At 55.0% G+C, this 17,141-nt stretch overlaps 1 protein-coding gene and 1 long non-coding RNA gene across 25 annotated transcripts in view; one reads left to right on the forward strand and one right to left on the reverse strand.

The window, feature by feature from the left end:
* Llgl2 (LLGL scribble cell polarity complex component 2) overlaps positions 1-17,141 on the reverse strand; it is a 123,844-nt gene that overhangs the window by 88,414 nt on the left and 18,289 nt on the right. For all 24 annotated transcript variants that reach the window (XM_021241094.2, XM_021241095.2, XM_087208472.1 and 21 more), the window contains 19 exons: positions 12,776-12,873; positions 11,475-11,556; positions 11,116-11,231; positions 10,602-10,760; positions 9,242-9,404; positions 8,978-9,110; positions 8,681-8,735; positions 7,824-7,978; positions 4,163-4,380; positions 4,014-4,081; positions 3,725-3,878; positions 3,528-3,632; positions 2,876-3,168; positions 2,634-2,784; positions 2,076-2,229; positions 1,317-1,433; positions 1,055-1,221; positions 439-703; positions 101-260 (listed from right to left, as the gene is read on the reverse strand). In XM_021241094.2, coding sequence (XP_021096753.1) covers positions 101-260; positions 439-703; positions 1,055-1,221; positions 1,317-1,433; positions 2,076-2,229; positions 2,634-2,784; positions 2,876-3,168; positions 3,528-3,632; positions 3,725-3,878; positions 4,014-4,081; positions 4,163-4,380; positions 7,824-7,978; positions 8,681-8,735; positions 8,978-9,110; positions 9,242-9,404; positions 10,602-10,760; positions 11,116-11,231; positions 11,475-11,556; positions 12,776-12,873 — 2,813 coding nt within the window. The remainder of the gene's footprint in view (positions 1-100; positions 261-438; positions 704-1,054; positions 1,222-1,316; positions 1,434-2,075; positions 2,230-2,633; positions 2,785-2,875; positions 3,169-3,527; positions 3,633-3,724; positions 3,879-4,013; positions 4,082-4,162; positions 4,381-7,823; positions 7,979-8,680; positions 8,736-8,977; positions 9,111-9,241; positions 9,405-10,601; positions 10,761-11,115; positions 11,232-11,474; positions 11,557-12,775; positions 12,874-17,141) is intronic.
* Positions 2,363-16,885, forward strand: LOC110345077 (uncharacterized). The gene is made up of 3 exons (XR_002388127.2): positions 2,363-2,450; positions 12,563-12,715; positions 15,018-16,885. It is a non-coding gene; the product is annotated as an uncharacterized LOC110345077 (long non-coding RNA).

Raw genomic sequence — 17,141 nt, forward strand, 5'->3', positions numbered from 1 at the left:
GAGGGCAGGGGGCTTCCGCCAGTCAGCAGCGGCACTTAGGGAATCTCACCAAGGGCAGAGGCGGGAGAGGCTGTGGAAAGGCCTCCTGTTCTCTACCTACCTGGCTCTGCCCACAGCCTTCTCAGGGCCCATGCTGTTGCCATTGCTTGGGCAACTGTGGTTCCTGGTTTTGGATGAATCCACCAGACACCGTGGCTCTACCAGCCACTTGGTGGAAAGAGAAAAGCGCTCGAACTCTGAGGGTGAAATCAGGTAGAAACCTGGGGACGGAGGGGAAGCCCGGCAGGTAAGGCTGTGGCTGTGGAGGGGTCTTCTCTCCTAGGAGAGAAGGGGTGCAGCCCCCATCCCAAGGCCAGCCAGCCTGGCAGCGGCTGCCACACCCTGGCTGAGCCCCTCACCCATCTGGACCTGCTCAGAGGCCCAAGGACAGCTGCATACCTTGGCCATATTTGGTGAAGACACAGGAGGCGATGCCACTGACGTCCTCCCGACGAATGCAGCTATATCGAACCTGGGGCTTGAGCAGGGGCAGCGAGACCACCTGAATGTCGCCCAGGTTGGTGAGAACTGCCAGGTGGTGCTCCCCATAGTCTTCGACCCGACAGCTGCCGAAGTGGGCCACGCCGACCCGCCGCACCCTCGAGCCCTCCAGGGCCGTCAGCTTCAGCTTCAGCTTGGCACTCACCTTGGGCAGTGTGAACACCTGGGGGCACAGGGTGCCCGGTGATGCCACCACGCACTGGGCCCCTGCCCTCCGGAGCCCTGCCGGGTCTCAGTGCCCCCAGCCCCTGGATGCTTAGACACTGCACTTGGGCTGCGAGGACTTGAGGCCACTAACTGCCACATCTGGATAGTCTGTCCCTTCCACAGTCACAGGTTCTGCCTCACTGTTCCTACCTCTGACCCCGAGGCTCAGGGACTCAGCACAAGACTACTCCACTTCCTTCCTGCGCCTCGGTAGCCCTTCTGACACCGAGTCTCAGCCATCATCATTTGTGCCCAGGAGCCAAACTCAGCGAGCATCCCAGAAACCCTGCTCCCATCCATGTGACACCTTGAATTGCTCCTCTGACACCACAAGCAGCTGGTGGCTTCCCTGCATGTCTGGGCTCTTCGACAGGTCGTGGGCCACTTCCAGGGGCTCAGGAAGGGGTACGCTGTGTCCGTCGAGCACCAGGATGCCCACCACAGGTGCTCTGTGCATCAGCTGGATCTCCTTGGCTACAGGAAGGCAGCAGGAGGGGGCTGTGGCAGGCGACCAAGCTTGAGACACCAGGCAGATCAAGCACCCTCTGCTCACCCCATCCAGCACTTACCCTGTTCCGCCCACACCGGCTCGTCCATTCTCCGCTCAGCTGGGGGCACACGCAGGGAGAAGGCATAGACAGTGCCTCCATTGGTGCCAGCCCACAGTGAGGGGCAGTGGCGGGAGCCTGCCAAGAGGCAAAGGCTTGGTATCTAATTCCTTGGCTCTTGGAGCCAGGTGGGGTTGGACAACCTGGGTTCCCATCCCACCCTTGCCACTCCAAAGCCAACTCAACAAACCTAAATCTTTAAGTCTCAGTTTCTGCCTCTTTCAAATGGACATGCTGTGGGGCCTGCCTGCTTCCCAGGAAGGGTGGCAAAACTCTGGCAGCTACACAGAGTCCCAAAAACAGATGCTTCTCAATCTAGGACCGCTCAGTCATGGCTGCCAAACAGCCGGGGACACACCCACCCGACGGGAGAAATGGCCTCGGAGGGACACTTCCACAAGTGTGCCGCCACCATGTCAGCCTGAACCCTCACGGCCACTCTAGGGGGAAAACATCATCTCCCCATTTCACAGAGCGGGAAGCTGAGGCTCAGAAAGATGAAGTGATGTGTCCAAGGCCATGTTTCCAGACAGTGAGAGCATGGACATGAAGCCAGACGGGAGAAGGACAGAGGCAGATGGGGGTTCTGATCTGCCCCTGCTCACAAGGGGGAAACCTTTTTAGAGTTCCAGGCAGGCAGTAGCCCCTATGTGCCCTCAGGCAGGGATGCCACATGCCAGAGGTGTCCATTACATCCCCAACCTCAGACTGGCCACTCACTGTCCCTCAGGTAGGTGTCAGCGAAGTACAGGGTCCGGACAAAGCCCGTGAAGGAGTCCTCAGCTGAGCGGGCCTCAATCTTGCGCTGCACCGGTGCCAGCTCCATGTTCTGCAGGCCTGTCCGCTCTGCCTTGGTGATGCCTGCTGTCTGCATCTGCAGTGAGTTGGGCTGGGCCTAAGGCTAGGTTCAGGCCACCCCTCCCCAAGGGCACTGGCTGCTTCACTGCCAATCCTTCCAGGGAAGGCTGGCCTGGGTTCAAGAGGACCATGTCCAAGTGGGAGGAGCCCTGGTGGGAAGCCTCCCTACCCTCCCACAGAAAGCAGCAGAAGAACAAGAAGAAAATCACTAGTGTTTCCTGGGGACTCACATCTAAGGTTAGTATTACAACTTATCTTTTGTACTTAGGGAAATGGAGGCAAAAAAGCAAAGGTCACACAGTGGGTGGTGAACTATTCAGGGCCTATACTTGTAGGCCAGTGAGCCCAGCGAGAGTTGGGTGGTCCTGCTGGTGGCTGTTTTAGGCTTGGCCTGGGCTGAAGGCCAGCCTTGGGCCTCACCTCTCCTGGGGCACCAGCTGGCCGGCACTTCCGACTAGACACTCTGCTGTGGCGCATCCGGCGGAAGGACTGACGCAGGGACTTCTTGAGGGACTTTACTCGGGACAGCGGGCCTTCTAAGGCTAGCTGGTCACTGGGGTGCAGTGTGCACCTGGAGGGATAGCAGCCCATTAGTGCTGCCAGGGCAGAGGGGTCCTCACGAGACCCCAGCCTCACACCCTGGCCCCAATTATCTTGCTCACTTAACAAAGACCTGCCGCCTCTGATGGTGATCAAAGAGGCCAAAGCCATGGCTGGTGCCAAACGCCACAAGCCTCCACTCAGAGTGCAGGGCCAAGGAGGTGACCACAGCCGGGGGCTGGCACTGCACCAACACGAAGGGCTGGAAGCCGGGCTCAAAGCACACAGCCCCTGAGCGGGCAGCCAGGCGCTCATGCCCCTTCCAGCGGTAGCCTTCTTGGTCCTGCAGCAGGTCCACCTCCACCTCCTCCACAGTGTGCTCTGCCGCCTCATCATTCAGCTCCAGCACCAGCACCTAGTGGGGGGAGGGTGTCAGAAACAGGGGGCTCAGCAAATTTCAGACACTAGACCTGAGACCCAACAAAAGACCTGGGACCCAAGCCAAGGCCCAGGACCCAAGCAGAGAATTTGTTCTGATTTCTGGAGGAGAAACAACCTTCGTGGGGGCCGCCCTCTACTGGAATCAACTGGCCTCCATTTGCTGGGAAGAGCAGAGTGATAGAAACTGCTCTGGTGACAGTTCCAGCAGGTGCTTAGAGGCTGGTTCCTGTCCCCGCCGTCCCCAGTCCTGAGAAGGAAGCTCCTGGGCCTGGATGCTGCCTCCAAATCCCCCAACCACTGTCCTCTCGCCCCCTACCCTGCCCAGCCTGCTACCTGTCCTGCCGTGCCTGCTACAGCCAGGTAGCCGCTGTACTTGCAGAGGAAGATCTTCTGGATGCCCAGCCGGGGATCGTCACTATAGGGGTCAAAGGAGCCCACCTGAAAAGGGAGAGGGCCCTATGAGTGGTCCTGAGCCAGCTCCAGGCTGTCCACCCCCCACCCCCACCCTGTTTCCTGGCTTCGGGCCTCACCTTTCGGAGAGGGGGCCACTCCTCCTCGCCCTGGGCATTGAGGCTCTCGCTGGCATCCGTGTCAGTGAGGAACACACGCACCGTGCTGAGTCTGAACAGCAGCCGCAAGCAAACACCCGAGGCATCCCAGAAGCGTACCGTGCCATCCTCGTGCCTGTGGGTACAGCCCACCTATGCCCACCAGAGCACTGCCGGCTGGGTACCCAGGGGACTGGACACACACCTCAAGGCTCTGCTCCCACCCCCTTGTCCACCTGGGAAGAGGAACAGCAGTATCAAAGTCACCTACCCTGTAAGCAGCAGGTCCCTCTGGGGTGGGGGAGGGGCCAGAGTGGTGCCACCATCAATGGGCCACTTCTGGAGAAGGAGACAAGAAGTCTTGGAGAACCTGGCTCCATGGTGGGCTGGAGCTGGGGCTGGCGCTGGGGCTAGACCTACCATGGCGGAGAAGTGTGCATTCTGCCGGCTGCCTGCAGCGATGATGCGCTCCCACAGCTTCAGGGGGATGTTGGACACGTGGTGGGAGCAGGTGATGGCTGAGCAGTGCAGGGAAGCCAGGTAGGGTGGCTGGACTTGGGGCCAGCCTGCCGTCTGCAGGTCAATCACCACTAGCTCCTCCTCAGCCAGCACCACCAGGGCGTAGGGGTTGTCAAAAGCTGAGGCACAGCCCAAGGGTCAGACCCGGGAGGAGCCAGTTTGCCCTAGTCCGGCCCTGCAGAATCAGAGCTCCAAGGAGGGAGCCTGGGCATCTGCACACTCCAAAAGCCCCATTCTTGGCTACTTCAGCAAAATCTTTCACCTGGAGTCTGGGCTCCAGACAGGGCCAGAAGGCAGAGTCCCCACCAGGAAATGGCCAGCTGAATCCTGCCTGACCCTCTTCCCTGGTTCCTATTCTCCATGCCCAGCCCTGGCTGGGATGCAGCTACTGATGCTGTCTGTCCCTGCAGGCAGCAGCAAGCAGGGTGCTCAGCACCCCAGCGGCTGGGGTGGTGTGATCACACCACGGGACACACGGCCTCACTCAGGCCTGGCCATGGTTGGTGCTCGATAGAGGTGAGCTGAAACCTGGCTTCCAGTGCCCTTTCTCTTTGTTTCATTTTGTTTTTTTGTTTTTTTGGTACTGGGGATCGAACTTGGGAGCTTGTGCTTGCAAGGCAGGCGCCGGAACCACTGAGCTAAATCTCTGGCCCTTCCAGTCCCCTTTCTCTACAGGTCAAGCTGTCTCACCAGCTCCGACCTGGCCGGGGACTGGGGCCCTTATCCACCAGCCCAGGGAAGAGACCCAGCTGACATTTCTCAGGGGGAGAGGAGGAGTGAACCCAGGGCCTCCACACTGAGCTACATCCCAGCCTGACTGACCGACTGACTGACACAGGGTCTTGCTAAGTTGTTAAACTGCCCAGACTAGGCTCAAAATTGTCATCCTCCTGCCTCAGCCTTCCTGGGGGGTTGGATTATAGGCATGTGCCACCATGCCCAGTTCCATCCCCTCTTGAATCCTCTCGATCAGGCTTTTGTCCACAGAGGAAGCTTTCTTCTAGGTGTGCCTCCATCTGTCTGGGCCTCACACCGCTGCCTGCGTTGCCTTTGCAGCACTTCTCACCCTGCTTCTCTCAGGTCTCCTGCTTCCGTGTCTGCTGCTCAGTGTTCTCTGTCAGATCCCATCAACCTCTGTGCCCCTAATGGCTTCAGAACATGTTAGGGCTCGGTTTTTGCGTGGCTGCTCTTCTGTGCTGTCTCCTTCACTGCTGGGCACCCTCATCTGCTCCCAGGGCTTTTCAGCTCCAAGAATGACTCCAAATCTCTCCTCAGAATCCAGACTCAGACCCCAAGCGTCTACTCAATACCTCATGCTCAATCCCCACCACCTGAAAGCCTGCCTCTTCCCTAGTCTTCTTCCAGCTTCCTGAGGCTCTAGCCAAATACCTCAGCTGCCCTTGGTTCCCCTCCCTTCCTTCCAGGACGTCTACCTACACAAGGGGTCCACTCTGGCCCACTGCCTGTTTGGGTCAGGAAGTTGTACTGGGACAAAGATGAGACCATGTGTTGACATACTTACTGCCTGTGGCTGCCTTGGCTCTATAATTTGCACTTGCAAATGGGGAAAACATCTGCTATCCAGACTACCTTTACAGATCTACCATCAGTCAAGGCTGAATGTCAGGGAGAATGTTCCTGACCTGCCCACTTCCCGCGGCCCTGTGCTTTTGTCCCGGCCTAAGCTACTTGGCTTCCTTCTTGGCTCTTGGGGGGGCTCCCTTCTCCACCACCACAAAATGCTCCCCATGCAGCAGCCAGCTAGATCCTTCCTTCCTTCCTTTCTTTCTTTCTGGTACCGGGGATCGAACTCGGGTCCTTGCGCTTGCGCAGCAGGTGATGAAACCACAGAGCTAAATCCCCAGTCCCTATTTATTTTTATTAATTAAAGAAATAATTTTTTTTTGGTACTGGGGATCGAACTCAGGACGTTGCTCTTGCAAGGCAGACACAGTGCCACTGAGCTAAATTCTCAGCCCCTCTTTATTTATTTTTTGAGACAGGTTCTCCTTTGTAGTTAAGGCTGGCCTTGAACTCCAGGCAATCCTCCTGCTTCAGCCTCCCAAGTGCTGGGGTTACAGGTGTGCACCACCACTCCTGGTTTAGATCCTCTTTAAACAGAGGCCAGACCATGGCACCTCTACTTGGGGCTCTCATTTCTCTCCAAATAAACCCGAAGGCCTCACTGTGCCTCTATGGCCCTATATGATCTGGAGTGTCTGGGATCATCCCCATGGTCACGCTGCCTTCCATCCCTTCCTCTGTGCATGTCTCTGTGGCCAAGGGCTCTTCCAACGCATAGTCTCTGCACCCAGTCCCTTGTGGGCCATCCCTGCCCTCTCAGTTCCTTACAGTGTCCAAGGGGCTCGATGACCACTTGTCTAAATCAGCACTGTCCCCAGCCCCACCTCTGTCTGCTCGCCTGGCCTTGCTTTTTACCTGCCTCTGACATTATCTGTGGAACTGTTCATTCGATCTCTCCACTTGAGTAAGCCTCACCAGAGCTGGGACTTTGTTTGCTCCAGGGAGAGGACCAGGCATGTAGTAGCTGCTCACTAAACAGGAAGGTCCGCCCAGCATGGGTGCAAGGTGGAAGAATTATGTAGGAAATTCGGGGTGCCCATCCCTGGCCTGAGGGGAGCACCCCTCCTTACAACCTGTGTCCAGACCTGCTGTTACTATGAGAGATTGGGAACACAAATGGATGACCACAGGAGGATGGCTTGCCCTAGAAAATGTCATTGGTTTGATGTTTATGGTACTGGGGATTGAACTCAGTTGCACTGAGCTATATCCCTGTTCTTTTTATATCTGTTTGTTTGTTTCTTTTTTATTTAGTTAGTTTCGAAGCAGGGTCTTGCTAAGTTGTGGAGTTACCCAGGTTGGATCCGAACTTTCGAGACTCCTGCCTCAGCCTCCCAGAATGCTGGGATCACAGGCATGTACCACCATGCCCGCCTCCCATTGTTTTTTAAATTTTTTATATTTTTTTCCCCCGTTGTTTTCAAATATGTAGCTCAGCAAGATTCTCTCCTGCCTCCTCCACCCACTCAGCCGCATGGGAGCCCCAGGCTCTGTGCCCACAATGCTCTGAGTGGTTTGAGGAAGACAGCGCGAGAGCCCTGCTTTCAGCACCCAGAGGACAGAGAGGAGAGGGAGGCCAAGATAAAAGGGGACACGCGGCTGGTCAGTGGTGCACATCTGCAATCCCAGCACTCTCAGGGAGGCTGAGGCAGGAGGACTCAAGTTTGGGCAACTCAAGCAAGACCTTGTCTCAAAATTAAAAATTAAAAGAGGAGTGGGGATGTAGCTCAGTGTGAAGGCCCTGCTACTGGGGGAGCGGGGGGGGGGGGGGGATGGGAAGAATTCCCACTACTGAAAAAAAAAAAGAAAGAAAGGAAAGAGAAAAGGAATTGAGGAAGAAAAGCATAGTGAGGTATAAGGACCCAGGAGGTTGCAAGTTTGGGAAAGCTTATGCAGGACCCTCCTCTATTTCTGCACCCACTCAGTACCCCTCACCTCCTGCACCCACCCTGCACACCCACTCCCACAGCTCCCCTACCAGCCGAAGGGTCCACCTCAGCGAGGACAGTGAAGTCGATGACACGGGAAGTGAAGTCGAAGGCCGTCTGCTGGCTGTTGTGGAACACAGAGATGCAGTGGCGGTCCCCATAGCTGGCTCGAGGCATGCCACCCTGGAAGATGGTGAAGGGCAACCTGCAGGCACAGGAACAGGGTGGGTGGGGCCTCCACACAACCTGGACAGCCACAGGCGGGGATGGCAGCTGGACTTCCTGGAGCATGCAGGGCAGTGGCCAGCCTTTGCAGCATGGCCTGGGGCCCTAGCACTGAAAAGGAAGCCAGTCTCAGAGTGACTGGACCCCCACCCCTTCCTGACTGTAGCAGCCCAGGAGAACTTGGGGGGAGGGAGGCTTCCACACTGGGGTCCTGAGTCTCTAACGCCACTTCTGCTTTGACATCAGGCCTCCCTGCATGATTCTGTTTGAAGAAATGGGACTGCGGCTAAAAGACTGTGAAACCCAGGCCAGGGATTTAGCTCAGTGCCACTGCGCCTGCCTCATAAGCACAAGGTCCTGAGGTTGATCCCTGGTACCAAAAAAAAAAGACAGAGACAGAGAGAGAGAAAGAGAGAGAGAGAGAGAGAGAGAGAGAGAGAGAGAGAGAGAGAGAGACTGTGAAACCCACTGATGGGTGGGGGAGGAAGGAGTGAGAGGAGATTTTGCAGAATTGAGCTGCTGAGAGTTATGAATGGCAAGTCTGCCCTTTTCCCCCTTCCTGGGTCCTAGACCCCATGAAAGCATCTACTAAGCACTGCCTCCCCAGATAGGGATCTGCGAGGTCTCTCTAACCCTCCACGGAAGCTCTGGAAAGCAGGGGGAACAGAGCACCAGTACCTACCCCTTTTTGGTGGTGAGCCAAAAGATTTTGGTAATAGCTTTGCAAGGAAATGGACCTAAAAAAAAAGAGTTAGCTTGAAAGAGTCTCCCCCACTCCTAGATACATGACAGTCCCCATGGGTGCAGCTCCTTCACAACCAGAAAACCTGCTGTAGAGTTTCGGCCCAAGCCTTGGCCCTCTCTGGGCCTAGGTTTGGCTTCTATGAGCTGGGCACCCTATGCCCCCATCCAGGCAAGACCGAAGGCTCTCTGATGGTGGGAGGGTGGGCTGGGCCCACTGGGTAGGTCCAGTACTGACCATAAGGCATGGAGCTGCGCAGGGGCTCTGGTTGCTGGGTGTCGCTGGACACAGGCCACTGGCAATGGCTGCCATCGGAGTGGCAGGTGACAATCAGGCGGCCATCCCGCTGCCAGCTGACATTCTCCAGTTGCTTCAGAGCAGGAAGAGAGGGGGAAAGGGCATCAGCTTGGGCAGCGTTCCCAGCACTTGCCTCTCTGCATTGCGGCAACAGGCTCTATGTACTCTAAGAGGGGCCTGGTGGAGCCGCCGTCAGGCACCTACCTGGCTGCTGAGGAAATGGCAGAGCACACGGCTGCGCTGCAGGTCCCAGATGATGACCAGGCCCCGGCTATAGCCTATCAGGATCTGGCTGGAGTCTCGAGGGTGCTCCTGCAGCGCCTCCACCATCTCGAACACTCGCCGCTGGCGGGCCTCCTCAGGCAGCCTGGGGACAGGAAAGGTGTTAGCCACCGCCCTCCTATGGGGCGTGGCCATGGTAGGGCACAGCTGCACGTGGCATTCATGTGCCAGAGTGGAAAGGTGCTTGGGACATAGCGCCACCAGAGAGAGGCAACATGTAGAACAGGACAGTGATACATTAAAAAAAACCCAGGAAGTGGGCCGGGGATTTAGCTCAGTGGTTCCACCACCTGCCTCGAAAGTGCAAGGACCTGAATTTGATCCCTGGTACCAAAAAAAAAACACCCTGGAAGAGTTGGGCATGGTGGCACATGCCTGTAATCCCAGGACTTGGGAGGCTGAGGCAGGAGGACTGCTGTGAGTTCAAGGCCAGCCTAGGTTACACAGTAAGTTCAAGGCCAGAGTGAACTACATAGCAAGATCCCATCTCAAAAACCAAACCAAACCAACCAACCAAACAAACAAACACAACCCTAGAGCGATCATTCTTACACCTGTGTCTCTGTATGTTTGCCCCCCTTAGGACGATACCGTCTCAGAGAGCAAGTCAGAGAACCATCAGGACATTAGGAACCTAAGTGAGCACTGCCAGAGTGAAAGCTCAGCAAGTACTAGATCGCAGGGGGGTCCTCGGCCATCCAGCCCCCTCCCTGACTCAGCTCCATCACAGGCAAGGTTCGGCTGGGCCCTGGTGTGGCCACGTGCCAGGTCCTCCTGCCATTCCGCCCTAGACCATGCCCATGATGAGCACCAGTCACATCTACCGTTCATCCTGCAAGGTGCTCCGCTCTGACCTTGGGCTCGCTGTCCCTGCCCTAGCCTGCTGAGCAGCAACAGCACAGGGGTTTGTACTTGGGGAACCCAGCCCCACACAGGAATCCTCCCAAGCCACCAAGGCCCTGGCCTGGACAGACGAGCCCTCCCTCATGGTGATGTGGACAGCCTGGCCTGCTGGGACCCAGACCCTGGCCTTCTCCCTGCCCCCCAGAACTGCAGGACATTCCACCACTGCCACCCTAAGCCTGTCACCCTCTCTCCATCCAGACCCAATCTGACTCCTTAGTCAGATGCAAAGCCTTGGAAATGACCTCAGCAGACTTCCAGGCTAGTGACCATCCAGGCTTTTTAGCAATACAGGCCACACGCAAATGAAAGCACAGCAAAAAAAAGAGGAAAAGCTCAGCAGCGCCCCAGACACAGGCATTAGCAGGAGTGGGCTTACCCTTGCAGCACCGCATCTGAGCTGATGGTCTGGTCCTCCAGCACTCGGAAGCTGGGCAGCTGCACCACAAACACATTGCCGCTCTCAGTCCCCAGGTAGAGGAGCTCTTGGCAAGAGTGAGGCAGGACCACGGTGATCTGCGTGGCACTGGGGGCAGCCCTGCCAATGAGGACAGCTGCTCATGAGCTGGGTGCTACCCAGGCAGGAGGGACCTCAGGGACAGGATCCCTCCCTCCTGGCTGTCCCGGCCAGCCCAGGGAAGGCCTGGCCTAGGAAATGCAGGCCTTCGATGCAGTACAGACCATCTCAGGACAGGACAAATACCTGAAATCCTTCCACACAATAGGGCGTGGGCACCGAGGGAGGCTTCAGCCCTGCCCACTGTGCCCAGAGTATTTGAGGACGAGACACAGTGGCTCAGACACACACTGAGCACTGCCAAAGACGCAAGGGCCTTCCAAGGATGAGCCCACCCCAGAGTTGAGTGTGAGACAGGAACAGGAGCTCATCTTACCCTGGGGGCCCACGCAGGGTGAAGCTCTCATCCTCCTGCAGCTCTGACACTCCGTCCCTGACCTTCAAGCTCCACAAATGCAGACTGTTGTCATCCAGCAGGGTGGCCAGCTTGCACTAGGGAGGAGATGGGACGGGGGCGGGGAGGTGCTGGGCTGTTAACAAGGCAGGCCTTTACACACGGGGGTGGCTCAGCCTGGGCACTTATTTCAAAGAGCCCCAGGACTCAAAGTCCCCAGCTATTCTGGTGGGCTGAGGGCCTCCAGCGGGCCCCAGGACCACACCTCCCCCCTCACCCTTTGTGGAAGATGTGAAGAGACCCCTGTCCCTCCTGCCTCCCTCCCCAAGCCTGGCCCTTACCTGGCCAGGCAGGAAGTGGATCTGTACCACAGCATTGTTCTCCCGATGGAGTCCCATGAACTCCACCCCAGGGGCACCGTAGCTAGGAGGAGGCTCAGGAAAACCTCTGAATGCTAAACACCAGCCCTCACCACTCTGACCGGCACCCAGGTGGCCAGGAGTGCAAGCGCAGAGAAGGGCTCTGCACCCTTGGGACCTGGGGTGCAGAGGAGACAGCAGGGGCCCTGGCCGGGTGTACTCAGCCAGTGACCTGACCCCGGGAGAGCTGTCCCAGCCAAGCAAGTGGGGGGCAGCTCCCCAGAGTGAAGCCCTATCTTGGTGACTGTTAGGCTGCCCCCTCGGTTCCCTTTGTCTCCCCCTCCCCCAATCTGAGCAGAGGGGCCACCTGTGAGGAGACACAGGCCACTGCGGGGGCGCCCCCAGCATGACCTGTGAGGCTTGGCAGGAGGGATTGGCACCGGGACACGGTTGAGACCTGGCAATGATTAACCGGCTGGGGGGAGGCTGAGCCAGCAACAGGACCTGGGCCTCTGCCCTGCTGGCAATACATGAGCCCAGCCACCTGGGCTTCCCGACTGCTCCCCCACATCTGGTGACAGGGAGCAGGGCAGAATCAGGGTTTTGCTCCAGGAGGTGTTGCTGAGCGACCCAAGGCAGCCCCTGGCTCCCAACTCTCACGGCCTCACTGGAGCTCACCTGGGGGCCAGACAGAGTGGGCTCCAAGTCTCATGGCCTGGCCAAAAGACCAAACTAAGCTGGGTGTGGTAGTGCACACCTGTGACCCCTGTACTCCGGGAGGCTGAGGCAGGAGGATTGCAAGTTCAAGCCCAGCCTAAGCAATTTAATGACTTAGTGAGTCTTTTTCTCAAAACTTTAAAAAGGGCTGGGAATATAGCTCAGCGTAAAGGTCCTGGGTTAAATACTTAGAACAGCAAAACAAACGAAATAAAACACAAGTATGTGGGCCCCACCCCCGGTCAGGGCAGAAGGAAAAGATGTCAAGGCCAGGCCTCTCTCCTCCCTGAGCAGTGCCTGGCCATAAGGGATCCCCCACTCTGCCTGGTATAGCTGAATCCTGAAACCTCCAGCTCTAGGTGAGAAAGAGGCCCATACCCCTCGGCCTGCAGCCCACCCTCTCCTCCCCTGAAAGGACGGATGAACAGCTGGCCACCCCAAGTCTTCCAGCCCCTTCGACGATATCACCCCACCCCAAGGAAACCACTTTCACCACGGGAAGTCAGGTAAGTCCTGCTCTCATCCCAACAGCCCAGGGACCAGGGGGGAAAAAATGGAAAGGATACAGCTTGACGGCTCCAGAGCGAGTGCCGATGGCCAGGATCCGCAGGGAGGGGCTGTAGCCCAGGGCGCTGGGCTGGTGCGGGAATCCATGCTCCACAGTCTGCAATGACAGCCACATGGGTCAGGCCTACAGACACATCTCCGGGGGCCTTGTGTTCCCTCTGCTTCCCCGGCTGAGCCCAGTGCCAGATGGAGGAGCCAGCCAGAAGGAAGGAGGGGTCTGGAACCTTTCAGGTCCCTCCCAGACACCTGAGTGTTAGAGCCAAACTCAGACCCACCTGTTCTCCCCGCTGCAGCCCATTTCTGAGCCTGTCCTTGGCCACTCGGCTATCCCCACAAGCTACCCCTCCAGGAACTCTGACTTGGTGCCCCTGCCACAAACACCCTGCGCAGAGGGGCAGCCCTCTCCCTCTACCGGGGGAGGTGCCGGGCCACTGTAGGAGACACGAGTCCCTCAGGAAAAAAGCCTGGTGGCACCACAGCCCCAGGCTGTCCCCATGGCCTGAGGGCACCTTGGTGTCCCTGCTCAGTTCGGGACTGTCCAAGGTCCCCACCCCCAGTCTCCTCTGTCCCCAGGGCCCTTGTCACTGAGTACTCAGTCATCTTCCCAGAGAGGAAATTTCTGGAGCATTGCTGCAGGCTCGTGCTTGGTTCAGTTCTTATTACAGAAGCAACACACACACACCGTACAAGTTTGGAATGTATAGAAAAGCCCAACCGGAAGTAGCCCTCACTAACTTCTTGGAGTGTATATCCTTTGAGTCTTTTCTGTGCTTGTGAATGTTATGTATTTGTATGTATATATATATTTTAATTTGCAGTACTGGGAATAAACTCCAGAGCCTTGTACACACTCAGCAAATGCTCTACCACTCAGCTACACCCCCAGCAACTACCCTCCTCCCTTTTTTAACATAGGGATTTTTAAATTGCTAAATTGCCTAGGCTGGGGCTCAAACTGGGGTTCCTGCCTCAGCCTCCCAAGTACCTGGGATTATAGGAGTGTGCCACCACACTTGACTCATTTATTATTTATTTATTTTTCTGGTACCAGGACCTTGGGCTTTCGAACTAGACGCAGCGCCACTGAGCTAAATCCCTGGCCCTCTCATTTATTTTTTAATTAGTGATATTTTACTGTTTTCCCTTGGGCTTTTTTTTTCCTGTGCTGGGGATCAAACAGGGCCTTGTGCCGATTACACAAACACTCCACTGCTGAGCCACACCCTCAGCCTGTTTGTACATTTGAGAACGGATCACTCCACGCAGAGACGCGTGTGTGTTCCTGTGCACGTATAAGTTTATAACCTGTTTTCTACTCAAAGCTACCTGGTTGCTAAAAGTTCTCAAACAACTTTTAAACAGCTGGAGGTGGCACTGCCTCTGCTATTGAACATTTAGTCTGCTTCTGTTGCTTTTGTAATGGCTAATTACACTGACAACCTTCCTTGGACTCCTGTCCTTGCCTGCAAGTCTGGGTATTTTCTGAGGCACATGTCCCAGGGAAGGAACTTCAACCTGCAATGGTAAAAAGGTATGGATGTAAACCCTACCGATTCAGATGGGCAAACCATCTTTGGGAAGGCTTTGCTTCTTTTTTATTTTTTCTTCTGGTGGCACTAAGATTGAATCTAGAGTTTTTGTTTTGTTTTGTTTTTGGTATGGGGATTGAACTCGGGTGGGACCTTACACTTGCAAGGCTGTGAATCTAGAGTTTTTGCGCTGAGCTACATATCCAGCCATTTGAAAAAAAATTTTTTTTTTTAAATTTTGAGATGGGGCTGGGCATGGTGGCACATGCCTGTCATCCCAGAAAGCTGAGGCAGGAGGATTGCCACAAGTTCGATTTCAGCCCCTGAACTATGTAGCAAGACCTTGTCTCAAATAAATTAACTTTTGTGGGGGGGGGGGGTACCAGGGATCAAACTTGGGACCTTGGACTTGCGAGGCAGGCACTGGAACAACTGAGCTAAATCCTCGGCCCAAAAAATTAATCTTTTTTGAGATAGGGTCTCGTTAAGCTCCTGAACTGCCAGATCTAGGCTGTAATTTAAATCCTCCTGCCTCAGCCTCCCAGACTGCAAAAGTTACAGGCAAGCACCACTACCCCTGGCTGAGTTTCTGCTTCTTAATCAGCTACCCCACACCCACCCCAGGGGTCACTGACATTGCCAAACTAGGTCAGATCAGAGCACAGCAACAGGACAAACATCTGCTTTACAGACTTTTCTTTTCTTTTTTCAGACATGGAAACTGCCTTGCAGCAAGAAGCTACAGCAATGAGGTGGCCTCTCCAGGCCCGGAGCTCTCCCCCCACCCCCCCACCGGCTGTATTTAGCCATCCTGTTAGGCCTCCAAGAGGCGATAAGTCCCTGGCCACACCAGCTGAGATAGCTTAGCAAACTCCACAGCTGCCAGCCTCCCCACCAGCCCAGTCCAGGCCAGGCCAAGCCAGTCCAGTGGTTCAGAGGAGGAGGCCCATGCTGGGTTGTGCTCAGGAGGAAAATTCCAACTGCCTATTTGGGGGACTCTTGGGCTGAATGGAAAGGGGGAGGTGGGGACAGGAATACAGTCTGCCCTGAAACTGGCGGACTACCTGGATGGGACAGCCGGAAGAGACCCCTGGGGGCAGGAGCCCCCAAGGATGCCCAGGTCCCTGTCCAGCTATGTAAAAAACGAAGAGCCCCAACAAGCTCTGGGTAGATAGCTGAGTGTCTGGAATGTAAACATTTCCCAGGAAAAGAAGGGCAGGGGATGGATCAGCTACGTGAGACAAGCTCCCTGGGGCCCTGCTAGGCCTCCACTAGCCCCAGGTTACTGGCTCTGCAGGAAGTCAGCTGCCGAGCCTGGGAGAAGGTTCCCTAGACAAGTAGCATTTTCCCATCATCACCTGCAGCAGCAGTTCAGGGTAAAAGCCTGGAATTTGGAATCTAGAGGACTCTTAGGAACATATCCTCAGAGGCTTGGTGGCCAGTAGCAGGCCCCACACCTTGTGCTGCCAGAACAGCAGCCACAAGACAAAGTATGCAGTGGAGCTATTCCCACAGATGAACTGTTTTCCACATTTTCCCTCACTTCAATGAATTTTCATTTCAGAAGGGATGTTCTGTTCAGCTACTGGACAACTTCCAAGTATGTCTGGAACAACCTGAGTTCCAAAAGAAGAGGGGCTGGACTCAGGCAGACTAACTTCAAATGCCCCCTTTTTGACTATAAATCTTCTGAACTCTAAATACAGAGTCACATATTTCCAAAGAAAATTTATGTCAGGGGGCCGGGGATTTAGCTCAGTGGTTCCGCCACTTGCCTCGAAAGCGCAAGGTCCCAAGTTTGATCCCCAGTATCAAAAAAAGAAAGAAAAAGAAAATTTATGTCAGAATTGAGATGTTCTAGAAATATAAAATATAGACATATTTCAAGACTTAGTATTCTTTCTTTCTTTTTTTTTTTTTGGTACTGGGGATCGAACTCTGGACCTTGCACTTGTGAGGCAGGTGCCGGAACCACTGAGCTAAATCCCCGTCCCTATGACTTAGTATTTTTAACTTCTTTTTTTTTTTTTGGTACCGGGGACTGAACTCAGGCCCTTGTGCTTGCAAGACAGGTGGCAGAACCACTGAGCTAAATCCCCAGCCCCAGACTTAGTATTTTTAAAAAGACAAATAGTAAAGAAATATCTTAGTAATTTGTGTGGCAAAACAATAATATTTTGAACTGGGTGTAGAGAGAAAACCTATAACCCCAGCTACCTGGGAGGCTGAAGCAGAAGGACTGCAAGTTCGAGGTCAGCCTGGGCAACTTAGTGATATTCTGTATAAATAAAATTTGAAAAAGGACTGCGGATATATTTTAGTGGAAGAGTGCTTGCCCAGTATGAGCCTGAGTCCCTGGGTTCAGTCCCTAGTAACACAGACACACACAAGTATATTCTGGACTAAAGACAGCTTATTATTAAAGTTAATTTCAGGGGCCAGGGATTTAGCTCAGTGGTTCCGACACCTGCCTCACAAGCGCAAGGTCCCGAGTTTGAGCCCTGGTACCAATAATAATAATAATAATAATAATAATAATAATAATAATTTAAAAATAAAATAAAATTAATTTCAATTGTTTACGAGATTTTATAATGCAGCTTCTAGAAAATTTAAAACTACATATGTGGCTTAGCCCAGGTATGGTGGTGCACACTTATAATCCCAGGACTTGGGAGGCCAGAATAGGATCACTTCAAGTTCAGGGCCAGCTTGGGCAACATACTGAGTTCAGGACCAGCCTGAACTACATAGCCAGACCCTGTCTCAGAAAACAAAAAAGGCTGGGTGTGGTGGCCCACACCTGTAATCTCAGCACTCAGGATGCTGAGGCCAG

This window comes from Heterocephalus glaber, unplaced genomic scaffold (genome assembly GCF_053883595.1).
Source record: "Heterocephalus glaber isolate CG9 unplaced genomic scaffold, H.glaber_assembly_v1.0 deba00000937, whole genome shotgun sequence".
Lineage (NCBI taxonomy): Eukaryota > Metazoa > Chordata > Mammalia > Rodentia > Bathyergidae > Heterocephalus > Heterocephalus glaber.